The sequence below is a fragment of the Gymnoscopelus microlampas genome (genome assembly GCF_963454915.1).
Source record: "Gymnoscopelus microlampas genome assembly, chromosome: 6".
NCBI classification, from domain to species: domain Eukaryota; kingdom Metazoa; phylum Chordata; class Actinopteri; order Myctophiformes; family Myctophidae; genus Gymnoscopelus; species Gymnoscopelus microlampas.
Window position 1 is genome coordinate 38344436 of NC_139943.1, and position 10077 is coordinate 38354512.

Genomic DNA, 10077 nt, shown 5'->3' on the forward strand with positions numbered 1-10077 from the left:
TCAAGCTTCACGTGACACGTGACAATATGTTGTCACGTGTCACGTGACAACATATTGTTGCTGATTGAAACACAAGGATGCAACCAGTTACACTTTCAAAGGCACCACTCTCTTCACACTGGGTGTGATTTTTGAGTGGTGCCAACCACTACTACATTTTACTTTGTCCGTTTGTCCGTATGTTTGAGCACGGCTGATTGGTCAAGCTTCACGTGACAACATATTGTTGCTGATTGTTGCGGATGCAACCAGTTACACTTTCAAAGGCACCACTCTCTTCACACTGGGTGTGATTTTTCAGATGAGATCGGCAACATTGAGTGGCATCTCATCCACGGTGGTGTTGTAGAATTTCTCGATGTCTCGCATGGTGCGTTTTTCCTCCTCTGTCACCATGTTGATGGCCACGCCCTTCCTGCCAAAGCGACCGCCACGGCCAATCCTGTGGATGTAGCTCTCCCTGTTGGCGGGCAGATCGTAGTTGATGACCAGCGACACCTGCTGCACGTCGATACCTCTGGCCAGAAGGTCGGTGGTGATGAGGACTCGGCTGGAACCGGTGCGGAACTCCTTCATGATCACATCTCTCTCATTCTGTTCCATGTCTCCGTGCAGGGCCGAGACGGTGAAGTCCTTGGCGTGCATTTGCTCTGTGAGCCATTCCACCTTCCTCCTGGTGTTGACGAAGATGACGGCCTGGGTGATGGTCAGGGTCCCGTACAGGTCACACAGGGTGTCCAGCTTCCAATCCTCCTTCTCCACGTTAATATAGAACTGTCGGATACCCTCCAGGGTCAGCTCCTCTTTCTTGACCATGATGCGCACAGGCTCGCGCATGAAGTTCTTGCTGACCTCCAAGACATCCTCGGGCATGGTGGCAGACAGCAGCACAACCTGGACGTTGCTCCCTAGTTTCTCAAATATTTCCTTGATCTTGTCTTGGAAACCTCTGCTCAGCAGCTCATCAGCCTCATCCAGTACAAACATCTTGATGTGCTTTGAGGAGAGGTGCTTGCGGTTGAGCATGTCAAAGATACGGCCGGGGGTTCCCACCACGATGTGCGGGGGGCCGTCGGCCTGGAGCTTCGCCTGCTCGCTGCGGACATTAGTCCCTCCGATGCAGACGTAGCATGTGGCACCCATGTAATCCCCCAGGGCCAGGAATACCTTCTGGATCTGCTGAGCCAGTTCCCTGGTAGGGGCCACGATTAGTGCCTGGGTGCCGTCAAGCTTCAAATCGAGTTGCTGCAGAACGGAGATGGCGAAGGTACCGGTCTTCCCTGTCCCAGACTGGGCCTGAGCTATCACATCATGACCTTTGATACAAGGGACGATGGCTCTCTGCTGGATGGCGGAGGGCTTCTCAAAACCATAGGCGTAGATTCCCCTGAGCAGATTCTCATCCAGGGCCATGGCATCAAAACTGTCCACGATCTCGTTATAGCTGCTCTCAATGATCCCACCTGGCTCCATGCCCTCGGGACCACTGTTGTGTTGGTCTCTCTTCTCTTCATATCCGGCTGACATCGTTATTATCTGGCTTCTCTCTTGGTTGAATGTGTCTCAAAACAAAGTGAAATTGATTATGGCCTCTCTCTGAGTCTGCGGTTCTTTATATGCGGTCTGATGAGGGTGTCTTGCCATTGATGTCACATGATGTCACGATGAGTCAACCATATCCATAAATGGAGCCATGTCCAAATATGGATATGCTGATGTGGCAGCAGCAGTAACCATGACAACCCAGACCTGGAAGACAAGCCTTTTCTACCTGCACCTTTTAAACATCTCTGTATAGAAGTCAAGAGATGTCTATCCTATCCTATATTAAAATTGCCTTTGTCGCTGATGTTGGGTCGACGGCGGACGTAAAACAATTCACATTGCATTTCCATATGGAGATTTGCAAGCTGCAATGCAGCCGAGTGAAAAGTCTTTCTGATCAGCGGATCGCCAAAAAATAACGAAAAATCAGGAGATCCCCATAGATGGAGTCCCCCTGATGTCATCAATATGTCGTCATAGACTGGCCTGGATTCCAAATTTGGGCATGCCTCACACAGAACTCCATATATGGGCATAAAAGGGACATAGACAGACAGATGGAGAAACCTCCATATGAGGGACACAGGCCGACAGACAGACAGATGGAGAAACCTCCATATATGGGCATAAAAGGGACACAGACAGACAGATGGGCAAATCTCCATATATGGGCATAAAAGGGACAAAAACTGTCTGACGATGGTACAACAGGTATTGCAGGTGTCAGGTGGGGGCATGCATTATCAACTTGCATCGTTTCTGACTTGCAAGACCAGAGAGGGAAAACATTTGATGAATTTTCACATGAACATCATTAGGATCTACGGTTTTGCAAAAATACACCCGTCGAGTGATATAACTGTAGATCTTCGTGTGTTCAATTATTATGTTTTATTTTTTCCACATGGGGCACTCTAACGCAACTTAAGAATGATCCGTGGACCCTGTAAAATGGAATGGATGGATGTGAATCCAGTCCAAAAAACTTACCTTCCGTCCACTCCAATGATAGGATCTTGAGAAAAAGGTCCTTATTCTCCTTATCTTTTTACCGTGGTGAAAACGAGCCATTTTCGATGGGCGATCACTCGGAAATGGCGGATTGCGTTAGAAATATTATTGTTCTAGTCGTTAGTCGGGACCCTTGACCATCGCGCAGACACCCTCTGTTTACATCCGGGTCCTCGTCGAGGCGTCTACAGCTCTGAACATATCAGCGTTTCAAAAAGCGTTCTTTTTGTTGTTTTATACTATCTGCGGATCGTTTCTCTTAACCAGTGGAGCTTTAGTTACTGTGAGCTGTGTTTTCTTTTGCTTTTGTTTTTCCATCTTCAAATCCTATAATGCCATAAAAACGTGTGAAATTTCTTTTTGTTACTAGTGCGGTAGTTCCGGGACAAACAGGAAACCGGTGCATTTCCTTTTCATTTTCCGCTTTCCGGCTGGATGACGTCATTTTCGCGGGAAAGACGCCCCTGTCTACTTTCAATAGAAAATATGTTTATAAAAGGCTTTCGGGGGTGAAATTCATGGAATGGGTGTTGTGAAACATTTGCCACTCACAAAAGATATAAAATTTAACTTTAGAGTTTTTTTTAAAGTTACCTAGATTTACTTTAAGGCTTAGGCTGGGGTTGCCATGGCAATCAATTGGCTCATTTGGGCCATGGCCAGAGCCTTTTCCGGCGGTTCTGGACAACCCCCTATCAGACCGACTCAGCGCCGGGCACTGCACTCCCTCGGGTTGTCTGCGATGTGTGTGGCAAATTTGAAGTTGGTCACAGACAGACGTTGTAACCGTCTGTCTGTGTCATTTTTTTGCCCATATATGGGCGTATATATAAGTCTATGGGCGTAACGCTGTCCATTCTTTTTACAGTCTATGGTACTCACCTAATAATGAATTCCTAAGACTTGGAGTCAGATATTGTCCTCTAGTTTCAAATCCATTTGAAAGTTCTGACAAAGGGTGTGTTTTGTAAAATATTTCCACTTTTCCATGAGCTTCACACGGACAGCATTCTCTCCGGGCGAGGGGCCCGGAATGAGCTCAGTGCAGGTCCTATATTCAGTCCTGCACTCATTCCGGGCCCCTCGCCCGGAGAGAATGCTGTCCGTGTGCAGCTCGTGGAAAAGTGGAGATATTTTACTAAACACATGTTTTCTGCCAGAACTTTCAAATGGATATGAAACTAGAGGGCAATCTGACTCCAAGTCTTAGGGCACGGTCACACTGCACTTTTATTTTACCTATGATGGGTTGGAATCTGCCAATGCTTTGTCAATGCAAATGCGTGGATTCATGGTCTTGCACATCTTTCTTGCGAATCCACGCATTTGCATTGACAAAGCATTGGCAGATTCCGCCCCATAGGTAAAATAAAAGTGCAGAGTGACTGTGCCCTTAGGTGCATTATTAGGTGAGAAGTAGGCCTACACACGCAGCGCAGAGAAGATTTATGCCGCCCAGATAGGTCTGCTAACCTGGCGGGGATAGGACCGATCTATGGCTGGGTATTTGGAATACATGAAATGTATGTAAGATCAGATCACAGACATTGAAGTGAAGTCGTCCTTTAAGTTTACAATATTCTGTTAACAACTAAACGTTTTCTGTGTGAAGGTGTCAACTCGCTACAACTACAGTGTTTTCCATTGATGTAATAGTAACTAAGTACATTTACTCAAGTACTATACTTAAGTACAGCTTTGAGGTATTTTTTACTTTACTGGAGTATTTCCAATACTTTTACTCCACTACATCTCAGAGGCAAATATTATACTTTTACTCAACTAATTACTTGAAAACTGTAGTTACTAGTTACTTTGTAGATTTTGATTATAACAAAACATACATTCCCCACTTCAGCCCTATGTACACCTCAGCCATTTGAAAATAGCTCATCATCTACAACATCTACAAGCTCACAATGTTGTTGTGAGCTTGTAAATCTGCTATTTTAAAAAGAGGTTTATACATTTCGCCGCCTTGCTAAACTAATGGCCAATGTCATTTTTTCAGGAAACATCAAGTTTTTCAGGGGAAAAAAAAAACTGATCCAAAACAAAACTATATGATATTTCTTAATCATTTCACCCAAAATGTTTATAACAAATGATGACTTTAAATAGAAATAACACTGTCTGTCAGTTATGTAACATAAGAGATTTAAATAGGTTTAAATCTGATTTAGGCCAAAAAGAAAAAAATGGCCTAAATCAGTAAATATAAAGACTTTTTTTTGGCGTAAGTCACACATAGGGAGTTAGGCCATTATACTAAAAGGGGAGGGAACAGCCTGATCCTTTTCAATTAGGAGATGGGCGATTTTACCAGAGGTGGCCAGTGTCATGAGCTGACTTAGGCAAAAATATAATTTTCCTCAAAAAATGACATAGGCCATTAGTTTAGCAAGGTGACGATTTGAAAACTTGTGAAATGGGACATATTCTGCATAATGAGTACTTTCTACGTTGGTACTTTAAGTACATTTTGATACCAATACTTACATACTTTTACTCAAGTACATTTTGAATTTCGGACTTTTACTTGTAGGCCTACAGAGTATTTCTCACATTGCACTATTGGTACTTTTACTTAAGTAAAACAAACTTAGTAGGCTACTTTTTCCACCACTCGTGTTTTCTGTTCTGTCAACAGGCCTTATTAGCGGCTTCTTCTCTATCCTGTCCCGACGACCCGTTATGTGTTCTTGAAAGTCAACTGATGGCCTTTCAGGGACATCTTAACGTGGACTGCATTGACTGGTAGGTGCAACATGTGAAATTCCATAATTGGACACTTGGTGGCCCACTTTCTCAAGTTATTATAAGCCCTGATGGATTCAGAAGTCGTGGAAAAACTTTACATGGTGTTTTCCAGAAATTTGAACAGGACAGAGGATGTAACAATTTACATTTGTATGATTAATTATTTTCACCTTATTTTGAGGCAAAAATTTGTTGATGATGCAGAACAACACATAACCTCAATGACAAAAAGCACTGTGGACACCATCATTGTGGAGCAAGATGAGGTAAAGTATGGTTCTAGCATGGCTTACATGTGATCACAAGTCCACTTACACAGTAAAATCCTTAGTGTTAATTTAAATCTCTATTATGTATTTTTGTGTGGTAGAGTATGTTAATACTATATTACTTATACAATTGCCATGGTTGTATTTGGTCTCCCTGCTCTTCTATTGAGACATTTAGATCCTGCGTCTAGGTTGGACACAACCTTTGACACAATCCTGTCTCTGGTTTGACCTGAAGGTAAAAATAAAAAAATAAATTGCTGAATAGTTTCTCAAAAAACTATTCAGCACTTGGCGCAGTTGACCCGGGTTCAAATCCGGGGTAGAACAGGAAAGTTACACAGTGCCGCTTTAAGTCTTGGAGTGTACAAATGGAAATTGACCCAATTGTACAGTCTAAGCCTAAGGTAAATGAACACTGGGGATTTTACTGTGTAAATCCCAGAACCGACAGAGACGTTGTTCAAATAAAAATGTGGCTAGAATGGTTGTTTTGGTGCCCTTTACAATGTTATTCCATATTCCCTTCTAGCTGCCCTATAATCTGTTTGAGAAAGCCTACTCCTGTTACAGAAGAAAAGTAGCACGTTCTTGCTTCAGGTAGGCCTGCAGTAAAGCCGTTCAGACCGATGATTCACAACTTGGTGAATTAAGCCGCTTTCACAGAATATGAGAAGAGGAATGACACCCACAAGCTGTTGTACAGTGGCATTGTTTTGGCTCCAAACTCTTTGCATATATGACAGAATGACTACAAAGTCAATGTTCAGACTGTTCGCAGCTTTGACCTGAGTTATAACAAATATTTCCCATTTTGTTTTGTATCCCCACCACTGGTGTGTACCCAAAAGTAATTTGCATAGATTATGACTACGCCCCAGAATCACTGTTCAAATGCTTCTGGAACGTATGCAGACCTTGATTAAAAACATATTCTACTCCAGTGACTGATAAAGTCATGACACAGGATTCGAAAAACATCTGTAATTCCTTTATCGATTAGTTATATGGTTAGAACAGAAAAGACAAGGTACACAATATTCACTCCAGAAGATGTAGCAACAGCTCCTATTGAAAGAATCAAAATATATTAGTTATGGCTCAAATATAGTATTTTCAGAACCAGTTATCAAAATGTGTAATTTGTAACATGGCAATACTTACCTAAACACAAAGGAGAGTAGGTCTTATTTGATGGCAATCACGGGCTCTGTCGACCTAAAAAATAATTGAGATTCAATGCACTACAGATAGCTACAATATTCAAAACCTGATACAATTAGTTTCTGGCTTTTGCTTTTTGAGGCCTCAAATGGTCATGTTATTATTCAGGTACAGTGATACAACAGATTCCTCCCAAACTCCTTATATGGCTGAAATGATCCATTCCAAACAAATCATATCACAGTGCTAATTACATGAAATGAAACATATTGACTTTAAATATTCAATGGTGTCTATCACTGTAACATGTTATATTTAGAACAAAAGCAAAACATGCAGTGTCCAGATTTATATCCATAATATCTAAAAAGAAAAATAGTGCCACTTAGTCTATTTTAGTTTTAGTCTTTTTTGATTAATAAAACAATTTGTATGTGAATACAATATAACTAGTACAGCTGCAGTGGTTTTGGAGGTGGGTTCCCTAAACCTTCATTGATAAATGTAGGCCCTGGTGATAGGATATGAAACTTACAGATTGTAGCTTTAAGTAATGGTATAGTCACAGCAGTGTTCACAGGCAAAAGTATTCAGGAGGGTTACTACAGTACATACTTTTAGCTTAGGTTATTTTAACTGTTTAAAAGGCATTACCTTTTAAGATCCTGTCACATGATGGGATCTTGTATCATTTCTACGATGACCCCTGGCAGGTTTCCATTCATCAATTGTAGCCTTATTATCATATAGCTGAGCTTGGCTGTAGCGGGTTTGAGAGAAAGACACTTTGCCCCTTGCATAGTTGCTTCTGGACTTGACCACATAATTGGGCATATAGGGGCCATTTGGAGCATTACGCCTATGAGAACTTGAATATTTATCACTTCCATGACGAGCACCATCCTGAACAGGACTAAAATGAAAACCTTTGGATACAAGCAGCTTTGCAGAGGGTCTATAGGCCATGATGCTGGGTTCCGTACTGATGACAGACGGATGCTGCAGCATGGAGGGGGGCATTTTGTCTTGACCTTTGGCTGGTACAGGTAGAAACAGGTTGACAGCAGGTGGAATAGGGTTCATGCTGGCTACGCTTACAAAGCCACCACTCTCTTGAGAACCAACTTCATTTTGTCTTGAGACACTGGGTATACCAGGCTGCAGTGTATTTGGCATGTCCTCAGGTCCATTAGACATGTTGCTATTATTTCCACTGATAGAATGAGGATAGGAGGATCTACTGCTAGAGTCACTGGCCTTGAAGGCCAAATCATTGTGCTCTTGTTTGATAGGCTCAACAAAGGTTAAAAATGCTTTTTGTGCTTCTGGGTTTTCAGCTGAATAAGGAGAGCTGAAACTCAAATGGCCATCACTCCCCTGTGATGAAATCCCATGCAGAGGAGAATCAAAGCCACTAGAAAAAGGCTTCTGGATACTGATTTTGTTCGTCATGTATTTTGGTTCCTGACTGATGGTGGCGTGTTTCTGCAGTGAGGTGTCTGGTTTCTGCTGACCCATTTCCTGTTCAGTAGTGATGGATGGATGAACACGATGGATTCTTTGGTCACCCAGGTAGTCATCTTGGCCCCTCTGGCCAAAGAGAGAGGCACTTGGTTTCACATTCGACACATAGCCAACATGTGCTTTGATTGGCTGCTTTATAGATGAGACTTTCTTCTGAGAATCAGCATGATCAGAGACACGTCCATAGACCAAATTATTATTTAATAAGTAACTTTCATAGTTTCTGGGATTGAGGAGAGCCACCTCGTTGTCTATTTTTGGCACATTAGCTGAACTAATAGGAGGAGTTTGAAAACTCACATAGCCACTGCTACTGCGAGGTGATGCCTTTTCTGAGCTTGAATCAAAACCACTTGACACGCCCCACTGGATATCCACTGTCTCCTTGTCCGGGGGGGTTTGATATTTCAGAGCTGATGGGGTTGCTTTCCCCTTTCCCCTGAGCAGTAGAGTTGGGATGAAGAGATTACCCTGTGTTTTGACATAAATACCTTCGCCATAAGAACTTGGATGATTCTTTTCAACAGAATAACTTGAGTATGAGGGCTTTGGTGCAGAGGTGATGTAACCAGTTTTAGGTGCATTGCTTTCTGTCTGTCGAGCCATTTGTTTACTTTGGCTTTTAAAACTGCTGGAGGGAGTGGGAGAAGTTACATCAGATATACTAGGAGATGCATAGTTTGGCTGTTGGATATTTGACTCAGAGACAACTTCCAAAGAGGATTCACTTGCAGGGTGGCTGAAACCATCAGAGTCACTCAAAGTCTTAACCTGGTAGTTGTTCATAAGGCCTCTAAAAGAAAGGTCCTGTGCAGAAGACACACTAGGCGGAATTGGTCTTTGAGCAGAAAGCTCGTAGCTTGTTGACTGGAGGTCAAAATAGCTGCTCAAACCATCAACATTTCTGATAGCCGAGCCATCTTCAGGAAAACCTGCATAATAACTTGAACCGTATTTCTCTTTTGTTGAATGTGGACTAGGATAAGATACAGGCACTCTGGCAAACGGTTTCCTTGCGTAATAACTTGAAGCATATTCCTTTTTTGCTGAATGTGGTCCAGGATAAGTTACAGATACTCTGCCAAACGGCTGTTCAGTATCATAATCACTAGTGGAGATGAGACTTGGTGTAGAGATGGCAGGGTTCGCAACAGAGAGGCTTTCACTTGGCATGAAGTCGATGGCACCCCATTCAGTCTCTTCAAGCACCGTATTCACAGGTTCATTCCAGTCCTGCTCTGGAACGACTTCATTTTGGCCAGGGTTTTCCTCACTAGAATAAGGCCCACCACCAGCTTGGAACTCTTCGCTAGCTTGTCGATTGCTCAAAAGTCTTTCATTTTCTATCATGTCCCGGGCTGTTTGAAAATGTACATTCACAGCACTTTCTGGCCTCAGGAAGGAGCTCTTCATCGATTCCACAAATTGTTTAAAGTCTCTCATTGTTGGGAAACTGATGCCCATCCCATCTTTATTTGTTTTCTGTTGCTGCATTAAACCATGAAGGGGCCGTTGAACATGACTAGTACTTTCATGTGCAGGTTTTCCTACCACAGGTTCAGTGGGGATCTCATAGAATTGCTTTGATTTATCTTCTGGGGCAAATCTGCGTTGAGCAGGCATCAGTTCACTGGGACTAGGTGGATTAAACTTCTTTCCGGGGATATGGGGGAACCTTGCTCTCTGTGCAGAATCAAACATGTGGGACTGTGTAGTCGGTGTTTGAGCTCTTGGCTCAGCTAAGACAGAGATGTTTGAAGATACTTCAGTATATAACTGTTCTGGGGCATACACCCACCCATTA

At 42.8% G+C, this 10077-nt stretch overlaps 1 protein-coding gene across 1 annotated transcript; it reads right to left on the minus strand.

Annotated features, from left to right (window-relative positions):
* Positions 1-297: 297 nt before the first annotated feature.
* On the minus strand, positions 298-1527 carry LOC311047766 (eukaryotic initiation factor 4A-I-like; the record flags this gene model as incomplete). The annotated part of the gene is made up of 1 exon (XM_084060625.1): positions 298-1527. One exon carries the CDS (start codon positions 1525-1527, stop codon positions 298-300), a length of 1230 nt encoding a protein of 409 aa, XP_083916751.1.
* Between the last annotated feature and the right edge of the window lie 8550 nt (positions 1528-10077).